Source organism: Microtus pennsylvanicus, chromosome 10 (genome assembly GCF_037038515.1).
Source record: "Microtus pennsylvanicus isolate mMicPen1 chromosome 10, mMicPen1.hap1, whole genome shotgun sequence".
NCBI lineage: Eukaryota > Metazoa > Chordata > Mammalia > Rodentia > Cricetidae > Microtus > Microtus pennsylvanicus.
The window spans coordinates 28,205,090-28,232,419 of NC_134588.1; the positions used below are offsets into that span (position 1 = coordinate 28,205,090).

The 27,330-nt window shown below is 49.9% G+C and overlaps 1 protein-coding gene across 2 annotated transcripts in view; it reads left to right on the top strand.

The window, feature by feature from the left end:
- The window catches only part of Pik3c2b (phosphatidylinositol-4-phosphate 3-kinase catalytic subunit type 2 beta), a 63,656-nt gene extending 37,422 nt beyond the window's left edge, over positions 1-26,234 (top strand). For both annotated transcript variants that reach the window (XM_075987938.1, XM_075987939.1), the window contains 21 exons: positions 2,086-2,253; positions 2,787-2,898; positions 4,093-4,235; positions 5,380-5,568; positions 6,751-6,844; positions 6,982-7,076; positions 7,491-7,671; positions 8,277-8,384; positions 9,013-9,105; positions 10,075-10,204; positions 10,999-11,135; positions 15,004-15,173; positions 15,523-15,679; positions 16,003-16,112; positions 17,060-17,261; positions 17,680-17,804; positions 18,706-18,823; positions 19,642-19,723; positions 20,076-20,182; positions 22,247-22,375; positions 24,659-26,234. In XM_075987938.1, the coding sequence (XP_075844053.1) occupies positions 2,086-2,253; positions 2,787-2,898; positions 4,093-4,235; positions 5,380-5,568; positions 6,751-6,844; positions 6,982-7,076; positions 7,491-7,671; positions 8,277-8,384; positions 9,013-9,105; positions 10,075-10,204; positions 10,999-11,135; positions 15,004-15,173; positions 15,523-15,679; positions 16,003-16,112; positions 17,060-17,261; positions 17,680-17,804; positions 18,706-18,823; positions 19,642-19,723; positions 20,076-20,182; positions 22,247-22,375; positions 24,659-24,847 (2,839 nt within the window). In that variant the 3' untranslated portion in view covers positions 24,848-26,234. The remainder of the gene's footprint in view (positions 1-2,085; positions 2,254-2,786; positions 2,899-4,092; positions 4,236-5,379; positions 5,569-6,750; positions 6,845-6,981; positions 7,077-7,490; positions 7,672-8,276; positions 8,385-9,012; positions 9,106-10,074; positions 10,205-10,998; positions 11,136-15,003; positions 15,174-15,522; positions 15,680-16,002; positions 16,113-17,059; positions 17,262-17,679; positions 17,805-18,705; positions 18,824-19,641; positions 19,724-20,075; positions 20,183-22,246; positions 22,376-24,658) is intronic.
- The last annotated feature ends 1,096 nt before the right edge of the window (positions 26,235-27,330 follow it).

Below are 27,330 nucleotides of genomic sequence, written 5' to 3' on the forward strand. Positions count from 1 at the left end.
GAGTTGTTAGGACACGAAGAAGACAACTTGGTTGGTGGTAGAGTGTTTACCTAGATTCATCAGTACCACGAAAGTGAAACAAACAAATAGGAAAACACCTGGACAGCTGAGCATGGTGGTTGTGTACCTGCAGCAGGAGGATTGCTGTGAGTTCATGACCATCCTAAGCTAAATAATAAGATGAGAGAGAGGGAAAGAGAGAGAGAGAGAGAGAGAGAGAGAGAGAGAGAGAGAGAGAGAGATTGATTGAGAGAAAGAGAGAGGCAGGAGAGAGAAAATAAGAACTTGGCCCGGTACCTAGTGCTTGATAAATGTTCACTCCTTCCCTGTCTTCCTCTTAGTGCCTCAGCTCTGGCCTTCTCAGTTCCCGTTTCTCTGTTCCAGGTGGCTGATGGTGACTAACACACGAGGGACATTTGTGTGAAATTTGTACTATCTGTGTCACAGCACCCAGTTCAAGTATAATAACTAATGCCACACAGCAGAAAGGACCCAAACTATAGTCCCGCTTCCCCTAGTGAGCATGATGAACTGTCAGTTCAGTTACCCAAAGGTTGTGTGGCCAAACCGCAGCCCAGTGCGTTCCCTGGAGGAGGCAACCCCAGTGTTGTAATGTTGGAGAAGGGCTCATAGGAAGGAGAATTTCTCAGGCAAAGAGAAGAGTCAGCTCTCCAGCCGAAGTAGTGGTTCCCTCGACCAACCCCAGACAGAGGGTTAGGGAGGCCATTTTGGAATCCCAAGCACACTAAAAGACCTGAGAAATGGGAGGGCCTTGCTTGCTTCTCTGTATTATGGTTTCAGTCAAAATGTACCTCCTTCTTCCCAAGATAGGGTCTCATGCAAACTCATAGGTTGGCCTTGAAATTGCAGCAGTCCTCTGCCTCAGCCTTCTAAGGGATTGTGGCCCTACCTTGTGTTAGCCATGTTCTCTTCCCTGTTGTGTGAACCAGCTATGGGGTCAGCTGCTTCTCCCTCCCACTGTAGCAGGACAGGGCATCAGCTCACTCTCAAAATAGGCCCAGCAGCCCTGCTCTGTCACCTTCAGCCAAAAGCCTGGCATGTCCGTTGGCTGATGAAGGGGCCCTAATTATAGCTGATGGGCCCCCAGGGTAGAGCAGCTGGGGTAGAGCAGGACTGTGCCAGTTGGTGGCTGTTGAGTGCCTCCTCGGAGTGGAGACTTCCCCCAGGAGTGAGGGGCAGTGAAGAGCGTGGCCTGATCTGAAACCTCTGACCTCGGAGGTAGCTGCCAGCCTCTGTGCCCTTTGGGTGTAGGAGCAGTTGGGCCTTGGGCCAGCCAGGAGGGTGTGGCAGTGTGGACTTTGGCCCAGGGACAGCTTCCGGGAAAGGTAACCGGGTGGGTTCTGGCTTTCTTTTTCTCCAGCCCCCAGCTCTCTCCACCTCCCCACACCCAAATCTCCTTAGCCTGAATTCAGAGGGTGTGGCTGGGTGTAGTCCAGGCGACGGGTGGAGAACATCTGGTCTTGAGGAGTGCTTGCTGCTTGTGGAGTCCTCTTGGCTTTCCCAGCTGCCTGTCTCTTTCAGGGAATTCTGAAAATTCCCTTCTCTTTCTTCTTGGACTCTGAGACTGTTCTGGGGTATGCCCCTGGGGCTAGGAGGAGAGGGCTGTGGGGGAGGGCAAACAGTGCACTGAGGGCAGAGATCTTGGTACTTCTCCCTGGTGACTCTGTGTGGTGTCACTGGGGAGGAAGAGGGGCTACAGATTGAAAGGAAGTTTTACTGACCCTCTGTAGAAATGTCAGTGTGAGAGAAAGAGTCTGGCACAGGACAGGATGGATGGTCACCCGGACCCGGAGATGACTTTGGCTAAGCGAGTTCCGCCAGGGCCCTACCTGAAAATTGGGGGATATGTTTGAGTCAGGAGTCCCAGAGGCGTCTTTCTGGGTTTCCGGGAGTGCATCTCATCGTAGGGCCACCCGGAAGAGGTCCTACTTGCTTTGGGACCTGTCCGGTTCTGTGAGAGGCTAGGGACCTGTGTGACTGCTGAGACGAAGGCAGAGTCTCTGCTTAGACTTCTCACGCCTCCCAGCCCCGGAAGGCCCTGATTCTGGTTCCCTTGTTTCCTAGGATCTGTTTTCCAGTGCAGGTGAACAGGCTGCCTCGGGAGACCCTGCTGTGTGCCACACTCTATGCCTTGCCCATCCCCCCTCCTGGGAGTTCCTCGGAAGCCAATAAGCAGAGGCGGGTGCCCGAAGCCCTGGGCTGGGTCACTACCCCTCTCTTCAACTTCAGGCAGTATGTGAGCCCCAGGGGACCAGCTTTTGGCCTTGGAAGGGAACAAGGGGGATGAAGATAAAAGGGGCTGCTTTTTCTCAATGCTCCCTGGGAAGGGTTGGCCATGTGGTGCTCACTGTGAAGTCCAGAGAGCCTCAGTCCTAGCAGAGAAGCCAATGTACAGGCCTGGGGACCAGGACTAAGGATGGAACCCGGCAGGTGGGCGAGGGGGCTTGGGAGAGCAACGTTTCCGTTACAAGTCATCCAGTCCTGTCATTAGGACTTTAGAAGTCCTCTATCCAGGCCTCTCTACCTCAGGGAGATATCCCAGCCCACAGGTCATCCTGGTCAGGGAGTAGTGAGCTTGGAGAGGCTTTCTGCAATGGGAGCTTTCATAGAGATTAGTAGTAAAAGCTGTGTTCTGTGGGGAGAATCAGAGAGACAGGAGTGGGGAGGAGACTTCCTCTAGTAAAAGTCTGGGGACAAGAGAGCAGGAGAGAACCCTACCAATTACACAGTGGTTGTTGGCTCATCTCACTCTCCTTCTACCTCAGAGTCTTGACCTGTGGCCGGAAGCTTCTGGGCTTGTGGCCAGCAACACAGGAAAACTCCAGTGCCCGTTGGAGTGCACCTAATTTCCACCAGCCAGACAGTGTCATCCTGCAGGTGAGACCCAGCCTCTCTCTCCCATCCGCCTATCCCAGAGCACCAGAGTCAGCTCCAAGGCCCCCAGTGAACTCTGGGTAGGAACTTCGGGCATGGGATGAGATGTGACCAAGCACCCCACTGAATGTGAGGGCATGAGTGGAAAGTTCCCATCCCTCATTTCACAGCATCCTCTGAAGGTGATGTCTGAGACCTTCTCCACCCAGGGCTCACCCTGTTTTGGGCTCATCCTTCAAAGCCTGATCCAACCAGGTCCTTCTCTTGAGGCCAAGGGGAGGAAGGGAGAGAAGCTGCCTTAACCCTAGTTCTGATTCCCCTTTCTCAAGCCTGTGAGATGCTGTGGTATGGGGTAGGTAATAGCAAAACTGACAGAAAATGTAATAGAAATATTCAGAACGTGTGCTTCCAGAGGCAGGTGTTTTTGTCTTGACTCTGTGCACAGGGGCTAGAAAAACACCCAATACAAGTCAGGGTACAGTGTGTGTGCACTTGCTGAATGAGTAAGCGGAACTCCTTGGAGAACTGTATCTTTTAGCTCTGATGCCCATTTTTGGTGGTACAGAGTAAATGACCACAGACCGTAGAGTTTGAGCCTTCACCCAAGGTGTGGTCCCAGATCCCCGCATGCTACAATGCCTCCGGGACCACACTATGGGGTCCCCAGAGGATCACACTAGGGGATCACCAGCTTCAGCTTGGGCACTCTGAGTGACTTATCCTAGTAATATCTGTTCAGGGTTTCGAGGTGGGGCCTGTCTTCCTTAAGCATCTCAAACCAGCCTTTCCCTCCCTTGTCCATTTTCCCTATGTTTCTCTTTTTGAAGGGAAGGCTTGGATGAAAAGGGTCCTCTCTATGATTCCTGACTGGCCTGGAACTCACCGTGTAGACCAGGCTGTTCTTAAATTTTCAGGAGTACTCCTGCCTCGGCCTTTCTGAGCGCTAGGATTCCCAGCATAACCTATCACGCTAGGCTTCCGATGGTTTCCTTTTAATTTTTGCTAAAAGTTACAGCTGGGACTTTGGGGGATCCCCATGGGCATCTGGGGTTATTTTACAAAGATAAAGGATTGGGGCAGGAGTCCTCGGCCGGGTGTGAGAGGATAGCTGGGGACCCAGGGATGGGACTGACCGCCTCCACTGACTGACACTGTCTCCTCTCCTTTCTTCTTCTGCTTCTCTGATCCTATCCCAAGATTGACTTTCCCACCTCGGCCTTTGACATCAAGTTCACCAGCCCCCCTGGAGACAAATTCAGCCCCCGCTATGAGTTTGGCAGCCTCCGGGAGGAGGACCAACGCAAGCTTAAAGACATCACGCAGAAGGAGTCCCTATACTGGTGAGGAGGCCCATATTGACACAGGCTTCCTTCCCACTGTCCACGTCTGCCTGACTTTCTACCTTCCGGCATCTAGTTCCTGCCCTTGTGCTTGAGGAGGGGAGGAGGTCAGTGAGATAGTTATTGCTACCACCTAGGCAGAAGGGTGGCAACTCCCAGACCTTTCCCTAGCTGACACTAGGGAAAGTGGATAGGGCAGGGCAGGAAATGAAATCCCAGGCTACCCAGCCCCACGCTAGTGACCTGCCCCAGACCCACCTACCAGGAGGATCAGAGCTGTGCCGCTTCCCCAGATATGCCATCCTCTACTTCTGGTGGGGCAGCTGGTCTCTGTCCTCACCTCCCTGCCCCCACAGCCTCCCGCCCATCCACACCAACAGCCTTTGCATTTTTCTGGCCTTGTCACATTCCAAAAAGGATCAGGTGTCTTGGCAAGCTGGCAACTCTCTGGAGTCCAGGCTGATCTCATCCTTGGGGCTGCTGTGTTCACCCAGGACTGGAGAGGGAGGGGTGAGAAGGAGGAGAGTCAGGGCCCTCTCTCATCCCAGCCACCTCTCTGGGCCCTGAATGGCCTTGTGCATATGCTGGGTTGGGGAATGAGAGATGCAGACCTCCCTGCCCCCACCCCACTCCTGACCCCTCATTTCATTAGCCCCTCAGCTCCTGTCTCCCCCATTAGACACCTGATCTCAGGCAAGTCCTAATTAGCTAGCTACAGACCCTATAAAGCTAAGAGAAGTCCCAAGAGGCCTCAGGGGCCCAAACCCCGACAAGTGTTTCCCACTGCCCTCTAGTGGCTCTACACGGGAGTAGGGCCCCCCAGGGCATCCTGTGGTCTGGTGTTACTGGTCCACGTTCTCAGCCTCAGTCTGACATGTGTCCCTGAGACCCGGTTTTCCAAGCTTAGCTTCACATTGCAATCACCTGTGATCGTTCTGATACACCCGATGATTAGTTTCTGGAGACATCCTGACTCGGTTGGCATTGGGGCGGGTCCTAGGCGCCAGAAAGTCACCAACCCCCTTCAGGTGATTGATGATCATGTACAGGGACGCTGGGAAGCCTCTGAATGGTAGTGTGTGCAGCCACTCCCTTGGGATGTAAGTTCTCAGCCCTCTGGCTCACTCCACTCATCTCCTCACAGGCTCACGGATGCTGACAGAAAGCACCTGTGGGAAAAGCGCTATTACTGCCACTCGGAGGTGAGCTCACTGCCCCTGGTGCTCGCCAGTGCGCCCAGCTGGGAGTGGGCTTGCCTGCCCGACATCTATGCTCTCCTGAAGCAGTGGCCACACATGAACCACCAGGATGCCCTGGGGCTCCTGCATGCCACGTGAGTTGTAGCTCCTACTTGTCCCAGCACCACCATCGCTGATAGGCCAGCTGGGGAAAATGGGGACACAGACATGAGCATTCTGGGCTTTTCTGGTTTTCTCTTTTCTTTGTCTTGTTTTCCCCCAGTGCTCCTGGGAGTACCCCATATGCACGTCGCCTAGATGCCACCCCTGGCCTTCCCCGCAATGCTTTATTAGGTGTCTGAGTGCTCTTCTGTGCAGCTGTCACACATCATTAAATTGTAAATATTCGAGCATGCTCTTTTTGTTAAACAAGAAATTTTGGCGTTTGGGACAGGGTCTAATGATGTAGCCCTAACTGGCCTGGAATTGGCTTTGTAGACCATGCTGGTCTTGAACTCACAAAGATTCAGAGATGCCTGTCTCTGCTGCCTCCTGAGAGCTGGGGTTAAAGGCATAGGCCCCCATGCTCCATGGCACACACATTGTTAACACAGCTCAGGATTCCTTTTTTTTTTTTTTCGTTTGAAGCAAAATTTACATATAAGCCCGAACTTCACATATTCATCCGTTGTTTCAGCAAATGCTTTCCCTGTGTAGCCCAAACCTTGATGGCTGACTTCCCATTTTAACACTCCTTTCTTCTCTTTCTCCGAAAGAGTTCTTGAGGTCATGGGGCTGCCCGTCTGAGCTGCCTTTTCTAGACTGTACCCAGGCTTCCTGGCTTATTTTTTTGCCATCTCAGAAATCAAAATGTACCTGCCTTTGAGACTTTCCGAGGCTACATCTTTGCTAATCCCTGCAAAACTCATTTCCCAGGCTGTCTGTTGGCTTATATAAACCCCCGCAGTTCTGTATTGCTTGCCTGGCAGGCTCTGTATCGTAGGGATGTTACCAGGAAAACAGGCCTCATCCACTCAAGGGCTCCTTGACGGTAGGGGCTTCTAAGAGTGGGGGTTTAGGAAGAGCTTTGGGTAAAGTGCTCAGGGAATAAGAAAGGCCATTTTCCTGCTCTCCCTTGCCTAAGGGAGACTGTCCATGGGGCAGGGGGATGGGAAGACCATCTCTAAGGACTGCCTTCCAGAAGAGAAGCAGATCTTGGCAGGAGAGGGATCGGGCTTTTCCTTCTCTATGCCTCTGACCCCAGGCATAAAGTTTGACTCACATCTCTGAGTCACAGCCCACAGTGGGGATTGTCAAGTCTCTGAACTCTTCCGCAGCTTTCCCGACCAGGAGGTGAGGCGGATGGCGGTGCAGTGGATTGGCTCCCTCTCAGATGCGGAGCTGCTGGACTACCTGCCCCAGCTGGTACAGGTGCGAGGACTCGTTGTCCTCATGCCCCCGCTCCTTAGTCTTTCTCCATCTGCCCTCAGAAGCCACCATCTGGGGACGGTAGTCAGTGCAGATTTCAGGTGCTTACTAAAGCCTCGTGTTTGCTGTCTTCCGAACAGGCCCTGAAGTATGAGTGCTACCTGGACAGTCCCTTGGTGCGCTTTCTCCTGAAGCGAGCCATCTCTGACCTGAGAGTGACCCACTACTTCTTCTGGTAAACTCAGCGTGCAGAAAGGGAGGTAGATAGGGGCTGTAGTGCAGGAATAGTCCCTCTGTGGCAAGTAGGAGGGAGGAGTTAAGAGACCCGACTCCAGCATCTTGCTCATCTACCCTGTGGCCTTGGTCTAGTATCTTTCCTCAACGGGGTCTCCATTCACCTCCGTGTAACTCAGGGGAGACCATCTTGATCCCCCTCCTCTACCCACCCATGGCAGAAGAAGCATAAAGTCAAGATGAGCTATAGAGGGGCTTCCGCTCCAAGACAGGGAAGTCATTCAAAGCAGATTTCCCTCTGAGGTGTGTGTGGGGGCGTGGGCTTTCTGAGTTGAAGCAGGAGATGACCCTTTCCTCCCTTGCTCAATGCTGTGGCTCCTGAGTGGCCTGACTCCCCACTTGCCCTGCCTTACAGGTTACTGAAGGATAGCCTCAAGGACTCTCAGTTCAGCATCCGCTACCAGTACCTGCTGGCAGCCTTGCTGTGCTGCTGTGGCAAGGGACTGAGGGAGGAGTTTAACCGCCAGTGCTGGCTTGTCAATACCCTGGCCAAACTGGCCCAGCAGGTCCGAGAGGCCACCCCATCTGCACGCCAGGTAAATAGGCAAGGCCGGCTCTCCCTGAGAGGCTTGTGTCACGAGGAGTTTACCTCTCAGACATCCTGAGCAGGATGGAAAGTGACTAGAAGGAGGTGGCTGAAACCTGCAGGCCACAAACAGTCCCCAAGCTGGCCACAGCTCACAAGCACACTCAGCTGCTGAGGGCTAAGGTCTGGTCACTTTTCACTGTGGGGAACCATGACTCAGGGCTGAGACAGGTGACAGAAAGGGCCACCTTTGTTTTAGGGAAGGTGCTAGGCCACACCAGCTGTGCTTCTGGTGTCTTAAACCTTGGGAGATCTTTATCTGTTTCTGGGTCTTCTCTTATAAGCCTTGGAGGACCTTTACCCCCTTGTCCTCCGATCTAAACCTCCCTCTCCCTTCTCCTGGCTGCCTTTCCTCTTAGAAACTCGGGGTGCTTCTTGTTCACTGAGCAAGTCTGAGACCTAAGTGGGTGACTGTCCTCCCCAAGGCTTTCTCAGAAGTTGTCCCTGTTATTTAGGCACGTGACTAGGCTCCTTCCTCGGGAGGTAGATGCCTGGCTCTCAGTGCAGCCTCTGGGCCTCTCCCTTCACCCCTGCTTTTCCCCACTCCCTCTGAAGGGCATCCTTCGCACGGGCTTGGAAGAGGTGAAGCAGTTCTTTGCCCTCAACGGTTCGTGCCGCCTGCCGCTAAGCCCCAGTCTACTGGTGAAGGGCATTGTGCCCAGGGTGAGTCTCTGCTAGGTGTGGAACTTCAAAGAAGAGGGAACACTTGCGGGAGGTGAAGGCCTCCTTACCCTGCCTTAGGAGAGGAGGGAGGAGGGCAAACAGGTGGCCTCTTCCCAGCTTGACTGTGTGTGGACTTGGTTTGACAACCGTAATTGTGTGCGGGGCGGAATTGGATCAGAGGCTGGGTTTCCCTAATGGTGCTCTGGATGCAGCTAGCTAAGGCGGCGAGGGTGGCAACTCTTAGCCTCCGGCCTCGACTCACTGTCCAGCACGGGGCTTTTTGTCAGTTGTTTCGTTCTATCCTCACAACTCTTAGGCACGTGGTACTATTATGGAAGTGTAGGACGTGGAATTTATCAGACGTCACCAGCTAGGAAGTTGTGTGCGGAGCGAAGGGAAGAGGGTGGGTAATCAGATGTAGAGCCATGGTAATAGCAACCTAAGCCTGGAAGAGAGAAGCAAGGAAAGGGATGTGGACTTTGGGTTCCTGGGAAATCTGGAAGATGTGATGAGCATGTCCTGGGTGGACCAACAAGAAGGTAGACAGCGTCTCCATCCAGCGTGAAGAGGGCATTTTCCTTCCTGGCGCGGTCCACTGACATTAGCCACTGCCCTCTATTCTGTACAGGACTGTTCCTACTTCAATTCTAACGCGGTCCCCCTCAAGCTTGCCTTCCAAAATGTGGATCCCCTGGGTGAGAACATCCGTGTCATTTTCAAGGTGAGAATGCTTTCCTCGGTAGGTTGTGATGGATGGTGAATGCCTGAAATCTCAGCACTGCCTCAGAGGCTGAGGCAGCCGGGCGGTAGTGGCGCACACCTTTAATCCCAGCACTTGGGAGGCAGAGGCAGGCGGATCTCTGTGAGTTTGAGGCCAGCCTGGTCTACAAGAGCTAGTGCCAGGATAGGCTCCAAAGCTACAGAGAAACCCTGTCTCGAAAAACTTAAAAAAAAAAAAAAAAGAGGCTGAGGCAGAGGGATTGCCATGGGGCAAGCCTAGACTATGTAGTGACTTCCAGGTCAGGCTGGGCTAGATATTGAGACACTGTTTCAAAAAACAAAAGAAAGCAAACCCTATCTTGAAAAACCAAACCAAACCAAAAACCAAAACCAAACAAACAAAAAAGCAAAACCACCAGGCTTTTAATCCCAGCACACAGGAGGCAGATGCAGCAGATCTCTGTGAGTTCAAGGCCAGCCTGGTCTACAGTGCGTTCCAGGGCAGGTTCCAAAGCTACACAGAGAAACCCTGTTTCAAACAAACAGAAACAGTCTATAGTTAGTTTCTGATCTGGTATAAAAGTTCAAGATTTTAAAAGGCCTGGTGACTCAGGCATGATGGTGCGTATCTGTAATCCAGTACTCACGGGCTGAGGCTGAAAGATGGCTGGTCAAAACCAGCTGGGGCTGCACAGGCAGAACTTGTCTCAAACAACCGGGCCTAGTAGTCAGGAGGGCTTCTTGCAGAAAAGGAACCATAGTTCAGTTCAGAGGGATGCGCAGCAACGGGAGGGGTGGGGAGCAAGGCAAGGGGCGGACTGCAGAGATCTGTCCTGGTTCCTTGACCCCTGACCCCGTGGGCCAGATCAACAGGTGAGTGCTGCAAAGCTGGCAGTTTCCCTGTAGTTTGGAATGCCGCGGGGTCAGGAGGGAGTGGAATGGGTTTTAATTGCTCCTCTTCCCTCTCCAGTGCGGGGATGACCTTCGCCAGGACATGCTCACCCTGCAGATGATCCGCATCATGAGCAAGATCTGGGTGCAGGAGGGGCTGGATATGCGCATGGTCATTTTCCGCTGCTTCTCCACTGGCCGAGGGAGAGGTCAGCCGGGAGTGGGGCAGGGCGTCCCTTCACTCCCCGCCTTTCTGCTCGTTCCCCAACGTGAACAATGGAGAATAGAAGGGCAGGATTATTCCATGAGAAGTTGTGGGGTGACTCGAAAAAAGAAAGCAAGGGAGAGACTGTTGCGAAACAAAACAGACTTGGAGGCATAGCAACCTCTGTGGACTTTGGATCTTGATCAAACAAACCCGTTGTGGTTTTGAGATGGCTGTAAGGAAATTTGAAAAGAGGCTCTAGCTTCCAGGGCCACTCTTAGTGTTTTGGATGTGACAAGTATGTGGTTATTCTGCCCTTGTTAGTTATATTTAAAAGTATTTATTGCATGAAATGGCATGTCCAAAGTAGAGAGCGGTGACAGCATACCTATAATCCGAGCTCTCAGATGGGGTAGGAGGATCAGAAGTTCGAGGACTAGAGCGAGACCCTGTCTGGCTTTGCAGTCCTCCAGCTGGAAGAACAGGAAGTAGGAAGCTAACTGAGTAACGGAAGGGGAAAAGGAATTAGTAAAGCACCAATTGGTAGGGCTGGGTGGCGGCTACCTGAGAATTGATTTAAAGCCCTGTCTATCTTTCACATGATGACCTGGGATGCCTAGCGCCAGCCTAGAATATGTGGTGTGGGTGTGGTCTTCTTTCCATCGTCCATCATGTATTCTCCCTGCTGGCAGACTTTGTCCAAAGGCTCTGGGGCTTAGCTCGTGGGAAGCATCTACACAGCTAAGAGAGACTTCCTCACTCTGTTCTGGAGCCTGAGTCTGACTGCTTCTCCCTCAGGGATGGTGGAGATGATACCCAATGCTGAGACGCTGCGCAAGATCCAGGTGGAACATGGGGTGACCGGCTCCTTCAAGGACCGTCCTCTGGCCGACTGGCTGCAGAAACACAACCCCGGGGAGGACGAATATGAAAAGGTAGGACTGGGGGATTCCAAAGCCCAGAGCTGCTGAGGCAGTGTGCCTGTCTGTGACTCAGAGCTCTGCCAGCGCCAGACCTGCGTGTGCACAGAGGGGCCGGCTCAGCTTTGCTGAAGGGTGTGCTCTCTGTGGACAGATGGGTCAGATGACTATTGCAAATTAACAGTATCTTTTAGAATTGGCCAGAGAAACGTTCTTGGGTCGTATGGGGAGCAGCTTATGAGAGTTTGCCTCCATCTGTCCCAATTGTGGATCCTGGCCTGTTTCCCTGGCACTCTCAGAGGGACTCAGTGATGCTGCCTAGGATTCGAGATGGCAGGAAGAGGCTTTGGATAGCATCTTAACCCAACCCCCCTTTTTTGTGGGCATGAGTCAGGTGCAACCCTTGCTCCAAGCAATGGAGCTGGTATGCAAGACTGTAACTTGAAGCCAAGATTGAGGCTAGTGATAAGACTCACACTGGAGCCAAGCGGCCTGACTGGCCTCGCTAGAGGAAAGAAGGTGAGCTGCCAGGGATGGTAGAGCCCTGGTGGTCTGCTGTCATCTGTGACCAGTCCTCAGCTTTATGACTGTCGTCTTTGGATTCATGAAGTTTGGGGTGAGTGAAGAGGAGCAGGTTACAATAAAAATACCAGAATGTGATCCATACTTCTAATCCCAGAACTCAGGAGGCAGAGGCAGGTAGACCTCTGTGAGTTCCAAGCCAGCCAGGGCTACATAGTAAGACTCTGTCTCAAAAACAAACAAAAGATGCCAGAATGTTAATTCCTATAAGGCTTGCTTCAAGGGAATATCAATACTAATTTATGTTGATTGGTGCATTTTATTCCTGAAGGAAGACATGCAGGCAGTCAAATAATAACCAGGGTATGTCTGATGGGTGTGTGATCAGGTGGTCTTAAGCAGCCCTAATAAATTTGTGGTCCCCAGGGTATAATTCCCAGGCCCTCCCTCTGTGCTCTCCGACTAACACTGTCTTGACTGACATGCCTTCTGCTTTGCCTTCTATCCCTGCTCATGTCGCGAGGACTCCAAAGCCCCACTTGTAACCCCTTTCCCCGTGCAACTTAAGCCGCAGTCGCCCTCGCTGGCTGGATTCCCCCGCTGCATCTTTGCTATCATCAGTTTCCTGTCTCCGCTCACCTCTTGAGGCCTGCTTATTGTGTGTTTCCTATCCGTAACTGTAGGATGCTGCAGTCACCCAGAGCCAGCAGCTTCTTCACGGTCCCTCTGCCTAGTTTTGGGGACTTTTCAAGTCCAGAGCCGTTCATGTCACATCTTTGCTCTGGGTTCTTCAAAGGCTGCCGCTAGATAAATCCAACATCTACATCGCTGCCTTTGTAATCCAGCCTGGCCTTTCACTTAGGCTCCCGTGTAGGGGATGTTCACACGAGTCTAATACCTCTAGATGATAGTACCCTTTGGCCTAGAAAGCCATTCCCTGTTTCCTAGCCTCACACACTGCTCCTTCGACATTGTACACTGAGCTTGGAGAGGCTACTGCTGCTGCTTCTCTCCCTCCTCCAAACCCATGTGCTATTTATGCTAACGTGTTTTCTCAGGTGCTGAACGCCTCCCATAACAAGTGCTGTGCTGGGTGTTGGAACTGTAATTTCTCCTTGCCAGTGTACCAGCAAGTCATAATAAACGTGCAAGTGTCTACAACAAGCAGGGACGTACCTGGAAGCTGACTTTGTTATTTTTTTTCCCCTTTTGGTTTTTTGAGACAGGACCTCACTCTGTAGCATAGCTCACGCAGGCCTGGAACTCATGATCCTCCTGCCTCAGCTTCCTGAATGTTGAGACTGTAGATGTGGGGCACAGAGCTAGTAGTTCCTTTTTCTTTTTTCTCTTCCTGCTTTTCTTTTTTCTTCGTTTTTACAGATGGGGTTTCTCTTTGTAGCTTTGGAGCCTGTCCTGGAACTATCTCTGTAGACCAGGTGTCCTCAAACTCATAGAGATCCGCCTGCCTCTGCCTCCCTAGAGCTGGGATTAAAGGCGTGCGCCACCACCGCCTGGATCCAAGCAGTTTTTTTTTTTCATTCATAGATGTTTGCTTTCTAAGAAATAGCCTTCCCCTTACAGAAGCTGAATTCTATATCTGTTTTTTTTTTGTTTTTGTTGTTTTTTTTTATTTTGCTTTTTTTTTTTTTTTCGAGACAGGGTTTCTCTGTGGTTTTGGAGCCTGTCCTGGGACTAGCTCTTGTAGACCAGGCTGGTCTTGAACTCACAGAGATCCACCTGCCTCTGCCTCCCAAGTGCTGGGATTAAAGGCGTGCGCCACCACCGCCCGGCTTTGTTTTGTTTTTTGAGACAAGAGTCTCACTATGTAGCTCTGGCTGTCCTGGAACTCATTATATAGATCAAGTCGACCTAAAATACACAGAGACCTGCCTCTCCCTCCCAAGTGCCACACGCCTGGCCCCGCCTCCTTTTTGTGTTTGTGCATGAACATGAATGGGTAAATGCACGCACCCATGGGTGTGCATGCTAAGGCCAAAGCAGGACATCAAGTGTCTTCCTCTCTCACTCTGTACTTTGCTGTCTTTAGGTAGGGTCTGTTGAGGAAGGAACTGGAAGCTTGCTGTTTTGTCTAGGCTGGCTGGCCAGTGAACTCTCAAACATCTCAGTTCCACCACATGGGGGTTACAGGCATGCACAGCTATACCTAGTTTTTTACATTGGTACTGGGGCTTCCAACTCCTGTCCTTCCTCATGCTTAAAGCACAAGTGCTTTTACCCCAGCCCCTCCCACCCCTTGAGCCCCAAAATATCTCCAACACATTTTACTAAATAGAGATGTCTGATTTCCAAGTGCAAAACACTGCAGGAAGTGTGACGCTGTCTCAGCTCTTCTTTGGAGGCAGTGATTTTAATTAGGTAAGCATTTAGCTGCTATCAAGCACTCTGGGACTGGAGTGCTATTTGGGACAGGAAGAAGGGTACATGAAGAAGGGTCATGTACCAGGCTTTTTCTTTTGGGCCACCAACCAGCTCCCAAATCGCAACACGGAGGCTTATTAATTAGTTTTGAATGCTCAGCCTAGCTTAGGCTCATTTCTGGCTAGCTCTTTTAACTTAAATTAACCTGTTTCTCTTTATCTACCTCTTGCCTCGGGGATTTTTATTTTTATTACCTTTTTTATTTCTGTGTATCTTACTTTCACTGATTCTCTGTACCTGGCTGTTTGGCTACCATCTGCCTGACTTCTTGCCCTAGCCAGCTATGTCCTTCCGCTCATTCTCTTTCTCCTTGAGCCTAGATTTCTCCCATTCTATCTGGCAGCCTCGTCTATTCCTCCCTCTGCCTAACTATTGGCAGTTCAGCTCTTTATTAGACCAATCAGGTGCCTTAGGCAGGCAAGGTGAAACAAATACAACATATCTTTACACAGTTAAACACACATCCTTACACTGTTAAACAAACGCAACATAAGCAAAAGTAACACACCTTTACATAGTTAAAGTAACATTCTGCAGCATAAACCAGTGTAGCACATCTTTGCCTAGATGAAATAATGGTCTACCACAGGGTCAGGTGCCCTTAGTTCCGATACTCAGTACCACTCTTGAGTCAGGCTTATCTTGACCTCTTGGAAAAGTTTGAAGCATCAGCCTTTCTGTCCACTAAGGTCTCCCGATCTGAACTGCACATGTCTACTGTCTTTCCAACCAACCAACCAACCAAACGAAACCAAATTCAAATGGAGGGTGTATATAGACATAAACCTTCCATCTCCTATTCTAGAATACATAGATGACAGGAATGCTTCTGTGTTCATAAACCTGTGCTTTGGTATATAATGCGGATAAGCAGGTGGGCACTGGGTGCTTCTAGAGTTCACATGAGAGGAACTCTTCACAGGCTGTGGAGAACTTCATCTACTCCTGCGCTGGCTGCTGTGTGGCTACATACATCTTGGGCATCTGTGACAGACACAATGACAACATCATGCTGAAGACCACCGGGCACATGTTCCACATAGATTTCGGCCGCTTCCTGGGCCACGCGCAGATGTTTGGCAATATCAAGAGGTAGGTGGGTTCCTGCGTGGCGGGCAAGAGTGGTTCAGAGCTGGGGCACGAGAAGCAAGTGGACCCTCAGAGGCCTGACCCTGGGCGAGCAGCTCTGAAGGAGAGGAGACTGATCAGGAGCTCAAGTTTGTGCAGAGCTTGTGGAAGGTGAGGATCAGCTGATCACAAGACCTGGGGCTGAGGACTGAGCTTCAGCAGGAACGCAGTTGGGTAGCTGGGAGAAGGTGTTACTAGCTCCCAGGTCAGAAGGCATCTTGAGGGTTGAAGGAAAACAGCCCCTGGTGGAGCTTACAAAGTGGCCTTCCGTCTTCATATTGACTATCTCTACCTCTATGCTCCCTTGACCCAGGGACCGTGCCCCCTTTGTGTTCACCTCGGACATGGCATACGTCATCAATGGGGGTGACAAGCCTTCCAGCCGCTTCCATGATTTTGTTGACCTTTGCTGCCAAGCCTACAACCTCATTCGCAAGCACACCCACCTCTTCCTTAACCTTCTGGGCCTGGTAAGGAGTTCATCTCTTTATGACTTTCCTTCTTATTACCTGGCTCCATCTTTAAGACTGCCCCGGATTGTTCCCGAGGATTCCTGAAGATCCACTTCTCCCAGTTGTGGCATCTGTCTTCTTTAAAGGCAGAGACCCAATGACTAGAAACAGTGATGCCTGACCCCTCATGTAGCCTTTCAGTGACTGTGGCCCACTAACCACTGCCCACGGCATCTGTCTGTATCCCCGAAGAATCATGGTGCTTAGTACAGAAAACCTTGTCTCAGGCAGAAAGAAAGCCAGGCTTGGCTCTTGTTACAGGCAGCCTTCCTTTCTTCTAGATGCTGTCCTGTGGAATCCCCGAGCTCTCCGACCTGGAGGACCTCAAGTATGTGTATGATGCCCTGAGGCCTCAGGACACAGAGGCCAATGCCACCACCTACTTCACAAGGTAACACACAGCACAGACCACTGCCTGGCTGTTATCTGGGTTCCTACCAGAACCCAACCAGAGACTTGGTCCAGGAGGCAATGGGGAAGCTCGATTTTATAATAGGTTCTATTTATTTATTTATATTTATGGTTTTCCAAGATAGGGTTTTTCTGTGTAGCCCTGGCTGTCCTAGAATTTGTTCTATAGACCAGGCTAGCCTTGGAAGAGCTCAAAGATCCACCTGCCTGTGCTGGGACTAACGGAGTGTGGATGCACACCCAATTTATGATATATTTTAACTCTTTTGGTCAGACCCTTCCCCTTCAACCAGACATCACTTAGAAGTTAGTCTTTTTGAGCAGTGCTTGGTGTGGCCCTGGGATTCCATTGTTAGTACTTAAGACACTGACCATCCCGAGTTCCCGCCTACCTTGTTTTGAGTGTCTTTGGCAGGAGGAATAAGAACTCAGGATTCACAAATTCCATAAGATAATGTGTCAATCATGTACTCTGTTACACTATGACATTGGGAACATAGTTGATCTGGTGGCTAATGTTTTTTAAAGATTTATTTATTTATCATATATACTGTATTCTGCACCAGATCTCATTACAGATGGTCGTGAACCACCATGTGGTTGCTGGGAATTGATCTCAGGACCTTTGGAAGAACAGGCAGTGCTCCTAACCTCTGAGCCATCTCTCCAGCCCTGGTGGCTAATTTAAACTCAGGCCTGGGCATGGTAGCACATACCTGTAATTCTAGTACTTAGGAAGCTGAGACAGGAGGATCACCATGAATTTGAGGCCAGCCTGGGCTACATATTGAAATCTTGTCTACTCCCACTCCATCCTCCCTCCCCCCCAAATCTCAGGACTTTGGCAATATCTGGTTGGATAGCTATCACAGCACAGGAAGGTTGGGCCCGTGGCTACATCCTTGGTTTCCCCTTCTACACAAACAGATTGATTGAGTCCAGCCTGGGTAGCGTCGCCACGAAACTCAACTTTTTCATTCACAACCTGGCTCAGATGAAATTCACAGGCTCAGATGACCGGCTAACCCTTTCCTTTGCACCCCGAACACACACTCTCAAGAGCTCTGGGCGCATCACTGATGTCTTCCTCTGCCGTCACGAGAAGATCTTCCACCCCAGCAAGGGCTATGTAAGTGTTTGCTCCTTTTTGTTGCTTTCTGTCCACTCATCTTCTTGGGGTTAACCCTTTTTCCATACCTGCACAGTGTGCTCTGGAGTTTACCAAGGCTCTGGCACTGGGAATAATCCAGACAGGCCTGTTCCCTCACTTAAGTGACCTGCATAGACTCGGGAAGCTGAACTGGTTTGTAGTTCTGAGAGACACAGGGAGGAAGTCTCTGCTTTCAGGTTCCCGCCTGTATGCAGCCTACCTATTTTCTCCACTGGAGACTCTTCCAAGGCCTTTTTCCTTCCGGAAAGTACCGCGCACGCACATACGGAGGCACGCACGCACGCACGCACACACGGAGGCACGCACTTCTACTCCTCCTCCCGTCCCCTGGTGGGCAGGTGGGCAGGCAGGTGTACTCTGAGTTTCGGCTTTGCAGATTTATGTGGTGAAGGTGATGCGGGAGAACGCTCATGAGGCAACGTACATCCAGAGGACGTTTGAGGAGTTCCAGGAACTGCACAACAAGCTGCGCCTGCTCTTCCCATCTTCTCTCCTGCCCAGGTAGCCCCCCCCCCCCCCCCGCAACTCCCAATCCTCTTGAACTGAAAGAGATGGGGGAGGGATGGGGATGAAGCTAGGACGTCTTTCAGAAAGAACCCTTTGAAGTTGAGGATCTACCTGCTTTACCCTGCCTGGGAGTGGGGTTGGTGACAGGAGCGCCCCCTGCTGGCTGTTATCGCCAGATAGCCCAACAGCCTTGAAAAATTAAACATGGGGGCACTCGCCAGAAAGCAAGCCAGCTGAGCTGAAAGCAGGGGCACTGGGTGAAGCCGATCATTTCTTAGAGTTTATAATTTATCAAAGAATTGTAGTATTTTTTCCTAATGGACAAAGTGTGACATACACATTCAGACTTGGAAGGGAAGGACCTTTGACACCTACAGCAAGAATGAGCCTGAATGAAATATGCCAGTCACGAGGAGATAAAAACGCCATGATCCTACTTATTGGATTTCCCCAGAACAGTCAGGCCCTGGAGACCGAATGCAGACTCAGTGGTTGAGGTTCAAGAGGTTTAGTTCCGCAGAATGAAGAGTTCTAGACCTAGCTAGCTTCTGGTGATGGTTATGCAGACGGTGACTGTACTCGATGCCACAGAACCATACCCAGAAGTCTTTAAATGCTTGATGATTAAAATGCTGGAAATGTCTGGGGTCCCAGGAAAAATGTGTCTGTGTGTGTGTGTGTGTGTGTGTGTGTGTGTGTGTGTGTGTAGAAAGAGAGGGACAGAAACGGACCAATACAGCAGGCACAGACTGCGAGGTCTGGTAACAGTCATAGAGGCAAGGGTGACCCGGAAGAGAAGCAGCTAGGAAAAGAGGATCAGGTAAATACAAATGAAATCTAAAATCTTCATATCCTCTCCCCCATCCCTGTGTCCCTTGTCTGCCTGTCAATCCAGCTTCCCTAGTCGCTTTGTGATTGGCCGCTCCCGGGGAGAGGCAGTGGCCGAGCGGCGGAGGGAGGAGCTAAATGGCTACATCTGGCACTTGATTCATGCAGCCCCGGAGGTGGCTGAGGTGAGTGAGTGGCCCGGGGATGTGAGAGGAGGGGACCTGAGTCCTGGGGAAGCCATCAGGGGTCTGGAGAATGACCAGTGAGTGCCTGGCCCTACTGAGGTTGAGCAAGCACAGGTCCATGGTGGACCAGCCTTAGGTCTGGGCTTTGTTTTCATTTCCTGTGCTTATTAGAAACATTCTCCAGAGATAGGCTTGTGTTTCAGCCCCAGGCTAGCTCAGTCGTCTCCCCAAGCTGGTGTGTTGATAGGTGAATGGAGAAGGCTGGAGTAGACTAGAACAGACTGCTTTTGATCCGCAGTGGCCTGGCTTTATTTATTTATTTGTTCACTTTGGTTTTTGAGATGTGGTCTCACTCTCACTAAGGACTCACTTTGGAGACCAGGCTAGCCTTGAACTTGTAACCATCTTCTTCCTTTTGTTTCTTGAATGTTGAGCATACAGGGATTTGTTCCCTACCCATCCAACCATTGGCTATTTTTCTTTCTTTCTTTTTTTAATTACTTTATTTTGTGTGCATTTGCATTTTGCCTGCATGTCTGTCTGTGTGAGGGTGGCATGTCCCCAGGAACAGGGGCTACAACAGTTGTGACCGTCCATGTGGGTGCTGAGAATTGAACCCAGGTCCAAGTGCTCTTCACCCTGAGCCATCTCTCCAGCCTTGGCTCTTTTCTCTTAAAAAAAAAAAAAGGCAAAAATGTGTGCGTGTGTGTGTGTGTGTGTGTGTGTGTGTGTGTGTGTGTGTGTGTATGTAAATAAAATGAACCCTTCCTGGGCCATGTCTTACTGAAGAGTGGCTCCTGTTTTCTGATCTGTTCCAGTGTGATCTGGTATATACCTTCTTCCACCCCCTGCCCCGGGATGAGAAGGCTTCAGGCCCCAGCTCAGTTCCAAAGTCCTCAGGTACAGTTCTTTCCTGGTGGCGGTCCTGCCAGAATACATCCCCACCTCTTTGTCAGCTTCCTTTCGTGTTCAGTTGCTTACTTGCTGAGGACTCTGGTTTTCCATTCGGGCTGTGGTGTCCACAGATCTGTGGCTGAGGTCCCTAGGGGAAGGATATTTATTTAGTGATTACTCCCCTCAGACTGGGCACACTCATCCCAACCCAGCTCTCCATTGCATTCTAGCCCACATAAGTGTTAGAAACCTGACAGGTTGGGGCAGGACTTCAGGAAGGAAGTAGAAATGTCTGCCTGGCACCAGTCAGGGGCACTTCTGGAGTATGGATCTTTTTCAGTTTCTTTTATCCCTACAGATGGGACTTGGGCCCGGCCCGTTGGGAAGGTCGGTGGGGAGGTGAAGCTGTCCATCTCCTATAAGAACAACAAACTCTTCATCATGGTGATGCATATTCGGGGCTTGGTAAGTGCAGGCCCAGCCCTCACTGGGTCCGTCATCTTTCTGCTGGTAGCTTTTGGGTGAGTCAGTTCTCTGCTCCCGGATAACGAGAGTAACCACAGATGTTTACTGAGTCTCCACCACAGGCTGCCCACGCCAGGCCTGCGGTTGACCAGGCGATTCAAGACACAGCTGCTTGCTTGCTGTGGTCTATGTGGCGGTATCCTGAGTACCGTGAGCCTCTTTATAAGATGCTGGACCAACTCCCTCCAGGGGTTGCTGTGGGGATGAACCTAGATAATCTATGGGATGCACTTGCCTTTCTGAGTAGTAGTGTTGCTATGGTAATTCTGGTTTTATAAAAGAGAGGCCTAGAGCATTTGCTACCTGGTTATAGTAATAGATAAAGATAGAAAGGTGAGTCTAGACAGGGCAGCCACTGGACTTCCTTCGGGCATATTCAAGGCAGTATATAATTAATTTTGGCACAGGTTCTAAGATCATCATGAAGGGGAAAGGAACATTTATTGAACATTTACAATGTGTAGCGTCTGATGTTGTTTATTTTGAAGTTTGGAACACCAACCAAGTCATAGCAGAAGCACGTACTTTGAAGTCAAAGAAAACTTGGTTTTGCCAAGCAGTGGTGGTGCACGCCTTTAATCCCAGCATTCGGGAGGGAGAGGCAGGTGGATCTCTGCAAGTTTGAGGCCAGCCTGGTCTACAGAGCAAGTTCCGGGACAAGCTCCAAAGCTACACGGAGAAACCCTGTCTCAAAAAAAAAAAAAAAAACCTGAAAAAACTTGGTTTCATATTCACATTATCACTCATTCATTCAACAAATCTTTTCTAGTGCCTAATAATACATTAGCCCTTGATACAGGAGAAGCCAAAACACAGCTGTGCCCAGGGCGCCTGTAGTCTACTTAGAAAGGGCAGACCTTAGAATAGACAAGGACAATATATGGTGTGTCAGTGGGTTGGGAACCGTACAAGAGATAAAGCAGAGGAGTCCGGGAGAAAGGACGAGGCTGGCGTTTGCATTAAGGGGTAGAGAAGGCCTCAGTGATGAGATCTGTTCAAAGACCCAAGGAAGGGAGGGAGGAAGCCCCTTGTGTAAATCTGAGAGGAGATTGCTTCAGATGTGGGGAAGCAGGGAGCAGTCAGGTCTAACAGCCTGTGTGGGGTTATCAGAAACTGCTTAGTTATTGTTAGCTAGCTGCAGCCTAGAGTGGAGGGCGGAGGAGCCGAAGGGAGCATAGCAAGGCTCTGACTTCCGTCCCTAGAGGTCTTTGGGTAAATGTGCTGTGTTCTGAATCAAATATCAGGGGATGGATTTTTAAATTTATTTATTTTTATAAGACAGGTTCTCAATCTAGCCCAAGCTAGTCTGGAACTGGAACTCAATAGATAGTCTAGTTGGCTTTGACCACAAGGCAATCCTCCTGACTCAGCTTCCCAAGTGCTGGGACATGAAATGCTGCTCTTGGTTTTGACCTAAGAATGAGTTTGGAGACCATGGGATGGTTGGACCCAGGCTCTAAAAACAAAAACTAGAGCAGGGTCAGCCTGACTGAATCAGTCATCAGTGGGCCCTGAGCAAGCCACCTCTTCTCTCTGACTCACGCCTCTACCTGATAGCGCTTACAAGGTACCAAATAACAAAACAGCGTGGAGAGGAGATGCCTGGTGACTTGATGGTTCATTAAAACCATATTACAAGCCAGGCATAGCGATGCATTCCTTCCTTTAATCTCAGCACTCAGGAGGCAGAGGCAGGTGGATAATCTCTGTGAGTTTAAGTTCAGCCTGATCTATATAGTGAGCTCCAGGACAGCCAGGACTATGTAGAGCCCTGTCTCAAAAAAACCAAAACTGAAAAATTATGTGTGTGTATGTTTAATGTAATCATGGTAGATCTTTTTATCAGCATGTAATGAGCTGGAAAGCAGATTTAAAAGATTGGGTGTGCCGTACACCAAGCCAAAGGGTGAAGGCGAGAGAATCTAGATCAGAGTGTGGCTTCAGGGATGACTGGGAAGTGGGAGATACTATTGGATCTTCATCTTCTGTTTCATCCTGTTATAGCAGCCGCTCCAGGATGGGAACGACCCTGACCCCTATGTAAAGATTTACCTCCTTCCTGACCCTCAGAAGACCACGAAGAGAAAAACCAAAGTGGCTCGGAAAACCTGCAACCCTACCTACAATGAGATGGTGTGTGGAAAATGGGGGTGGGGTGGGGGGTTGGGTAGACAGACAGGGTAGCGCGGGGGCTGGCAAACCTCTTCTTTAGTTATTTGTTTTGGTTTTTTTTGAGACTCAAACTCCATATATAACCAAGGCTGGCCTCGAATTCCTGATCCTCCTGCCCCCACCTCTGAGTGCTGGGATTTTAGGCTTGGCCACACAACACCTGGCAACAGACTGTCCGTTCTTATAAACTTAGTTGTATTGGAGCAAGTCATACTTGCTGATTTAGATGCTGTTACTGCTTTTTTGTTCAGTGGTGGCCTTGAGAATTTTGGTATGGACTGTACTTTTTTAATACTCATTTTATTTGTGTGTAAATGTGCCCATGAGTCCCAGAAGATTGAGTCTGATCCCCTAGAGCTGGAGTTATAGGTGATTTTGAGCTTCCAGACAGCAAAAACATTTTTTTTAAATGTACATTGATGTTTGGGCTGCATGTATGTCCGTATGAGGGTATTGGATCCACTGGAACTTGAGTTATAGACAGTTGTGAGCTGCTATGTGGGTGCTGAGGGTTTTTTTTGTTTTTGTTTTTGTTTTTCAAGACAGGGTTTCCTCTATATCACATTTCTGGCTGTCCTGAAAGTCATTTTGTAGACCAGGCTGGCCTTGAACTCACACAGATCCGCCTGCTTTTGCCTCCCAAGTACTGGGATTAAAGGTGTGCACCACTATGTTGGGCAACAACCACTGCTCATAGCTGCTGAGCCATCTCTCCAGGCCGACAGCAAGCGCTCTGGACTAGTGAGGTGTTTGATGGCATCCCCACATGTTATAAAGCCTAACACAGTGGACCACCTTCCCCTCTATATAAAAACTCTCAAACCCTGGGTATTATGATCCTCAAGGTGGGATTTGGGCCCTCATATGTGAGGACGGAAGCTTTCTGACCTATATGGAGTTGCAACGGACCACCCCAGTCAGCTATGGGGGTCCTTGGGACAAGGGTCCTCAAAGGCTAGGTGGGTAAGGATTTGGAGGTGACAGACAGAAACTAATGCAGAGGTAGTTTGAATCTCAGTGTATTTTACAGCTTTCAAGCAAGGATTTTTATACATAATGAGACAACTGTTAAAATTCTTAAAAGATGTGTTTAGTGAAGCAATCACGGAGAGGACAATGACATCATTGTCCTTTGGCACAGAAAAGCACAGAAGCAGCAGAGGCTAACGGCACATTTCCAAGATCAGGTTAATAAATGTTTATGGTTGGTCATTGTTTAACAACTAGTATCTAGTTTTTGTAAATCTTCAAGGTATAATTTTAAACTATTGATCTTTTATTTAAGGCTTTTTTAAAAAAATATTTATTTATTTATTATGTATACAATATTCTGTCTGTGTGTATGTCTACAGGCCAGAAGAGAGCACCAGACCTCATTACAGATGGTTGTGAGCCACCATGTGGTTGCTGGGAATTGAACTCAGGACCTTTGGAAGAGCAGGCGATGCTCTTAACCACTGAGCCATCTCTCCAGCCCAAGGCTTTCTTTACTATATATCTAAGCCCACTTCCGATGATGTACATACAGCCACGTGAAATTTTATCATTGGGAAAGTTATCATTATACTATTTTATAATTTTTATAAATGATTTATGAAGTAAAGCACTGGTTATTCCGGAGATAAGGTCATAGGTAGTGACCTAATCTCAAGGGATGGTTTCTTATCCATATTTCTCACTTAAAATCTCAGCCTGGGCTATCAGGAACATCTTGTAAATATGGAAAGGGAATAGAAGAAGATAAAACAGATAGATTGCCATGAGAACTTCTGCTCGATATTTCGCTCCAGCCAAGAGTTTCACAACCGGTTCCAGGAGGCCTCCTCCTTCTGAAGTTTTCGCCTCAATCTGTGGAACTTGTCACACAGACTCTACTGGGGTTTGTGTGGCATGGAGGATGACAGACCCAGTAAACATAATCCCAGCATTTGGGAGGCAGAGGCAGGCAGATCTCCATGAGTTCAAGGCCTGGTCTATAGAGTGAGTTCCAGGACAGCCAGGACTACGCAGAGAAACCCTGTCTTGAAAAAACAAAGAAAGAAAGGGAGGGAGGAAAGGAAAGAAGGGAGGGAGGGTGAGAGAGAGAGAGAGAGAGAGAGAGAGAGAGAGAGAGAGAGAGAACGAATGAACCCCAGGGACTGGTCATCTTCTCTGACTTCCCGGTGGATCACCCTACCCTGTATCACTTCCCTGCAGATTACCCTGCCCTGTCTCACAGTCTCCCTCTTTTCCCAATGTTTGCAGTTGGTGTATGATGGGATCCCCAAGGGAGACCTACAGCAGCGGGAGCTCCAGCTGAGCGTGCTAAGTGAGCAAGGATTTTGGGAGAACGTGCTCCTTGGGGAGGTACACATTCGCCTTCGGGAGCTGGACCTGGCCCAGGAGAAGACTGGCTGGTTCGCACTGGGATCTCGAGGTCATGGAACTTTATGAGCCCAGTCATGGCCCAGGCCTGCAGCTGCTGCCCAGAGCTGGGGGAGAATGACTCCCCTGCCTGGCCTGACTCCTTTGCTAGGAAGGGGTGCAGCCCTCGGTGGCCTTCCCCATGGTCCAGGTGGACCTGACCTCGGTGAGGGGCTGGAAGAGTCCGGCGCTCTGCACTGCCCCTTCCTCAGCGGACTGCACTTGGGTTGGTTGTGGGGAATGGGCCCTCAGAAGCTGTGGGTCGCAGCAGAGTCTTAAGTTTACCTTGTGTCAAGGGAGCAATGCCTGCTTTGGGGTGTGTGGAGCGCGAGCTATATGAAGTAGCACTTGGGGAAGGGTGGGTGGATATTTTATTTTAATTTTTAAAAAATGAAATAGTAATGTTGTCCTAGCTGGGACAGGAAGCCTTGAGAGGGGCGTACCGTGCCTCAGACAGCAAGAGAGGACTATTTGGGTTTTTTGTATGATGAAAGTTCTTATTGGACTTTTTCCCAGGACTTTTTGGGTTTTGTTTTCTAGCTATAGGAAATGTTGGGGAGGGGCCTGGTAGGTCCTCGGTGAAGCCCTCCCCCTCTCAGGCGCACTGGGGAAGGGTGGGGAGGACTCACTGACTGCTGGGCTGAGGCCCTCCCTGGGCTGTCTGATTTTGCCTCCAAAGGAGAGCAGTGTGATACCTACGTGTGTAAGGAAGGGCCTTCCGTGTCAGGGTTCCGCCAAGGACCTGTGTTCAGGGACCCATGCTCTTTAGGGCAGAATTTTCCTCTCTTCTTCCCCTGCTGGTTGGATTTGACTCTGATGTCTTCCTCTCCCCTTTGCCCCTCTGATCTCGCAGCCCTCTGCGGGTCCTGGTGAATACACTGGGGTGCTCCTATGCCCCATCTTGTTTGATGGGACAGAATGCTGCCAACCCTTAGCTCTGGGCCATGCCTGTGGAGGGCGGGTGCGTTGTGGCCACTTGCTGCATAGTTTCTGGAATATGTTCCTTGAGACCTTCTACTACTTTCTTTCCCAAACCCTGTTTCTCTCACACTTCAAAAGGGATTTCATTGTGTAGGGCCACAAAGCTGTTTAGCGTGTAGACAGAGGGTACCCTGTCCACAGCGAAGGGGGCTGGGAAGAATGAAGACTGGTCAATGCCGTTGTTCTTTCTGGCTATCTTCCTGGCCAGAAGGCGACTGGCCTGGAGCAGCATACTCTTAGAAAACAAACAGTGGCTGGAGAGATGGCTCAGTGGTTAAGAGCACTGGCTGCTCTTCCAGAGGACCTGGGTTTAATTCCCAGCACCCGCAGGGCAGCTTACAACTGACTGTAGCTCCAGTTCCAGGGGACCTGACATCCTCACACAGACATACATGCAGGTGAAACACCAATGCACATGAAACAAAATAAATTGCTTAAAAAAGAAAAAGAAAACAAAAGATTATTTCAACACATCCTTCTTATATGGTGCTAGGGATCGAACCCAGGGCCCTTTGAGTGCTGAGCAAGCACTCGACCCCCAAGCTGCATCCCCAGCCTCGTACCTTTATTCTGTACCAGATGAATTTAAAATCCACTTGAGTTTCTCTCCGAGGAGTTGTCATATTTAAAAAGAGAGGGATAGGGACTCAATTTACCGTTTTTGTTTTTTTGAGACAAGGTCTCACTGTGTAGACTAGACTAGGTTGGCTTGAACTCATAGAGATCTGCCTGCCCCTGCCTCTGTAGGGCTGGGATTAAAGGTGATTAACTTCTTAAACAGGAGTTAGCTGATGAGAGAGAAGGGCTAGCAAGGCTGCCATGAGCGGTTTCTCTGTGACCCTATTACTGGAGAGCGAAAAGCTCCATTCACTGAAGCCGCATGGAAGCAAGAAAGGTTCTGTTTGTCTTGTTTATGAGCAAGGGTATCATATAGCCCAGGTTGGCCTCATGTTTCTATAGAGATGAAGATAACCTTGATCTACTTGCCTTCAACCACCCAGGTGCTAAGATGACAGGCATGAGCCACCACGTCCGTTCATTTTTTTTTCCTTAATTAGAATTGCCAGGTCAGTGGGTAAGGGCACTTCCTCGCTAATTAGGAATGCCAGGCCAGTGAGATGGCTCAGCGAATGGGGGCATTTGCCTTGTCAACTTAAGTTTGATCACTGAGACCTTCGAGATGGCCGGAGAAAACCAACTTCCACAAGGTTGTTCTTTGGCTTCCAGATACATCACACATCATGTCCATCTCTCCCACAAATACACATAAATAAGATAATTTAAAATTGCCAAGGATAAATCGGGCTGCGAAAGGTGGGAGACTGGAGAGGGAAAGCAGTAGAACCTTCCAGGTGTTTGGACCATAGATGAGCTACTGGCTTTTTGCCTGTAGTTCTTTTTATTCTGACCCTTTATGCCCCTGACTTAAAGAGGTCTATGTACTGTACCCACTTCCCACGTCCCCTGTATCTTCTACTTTCTCTGGAGTTGTATTTTCTAATAAATGACATTTGAGAAAACAAAGCTGCCAT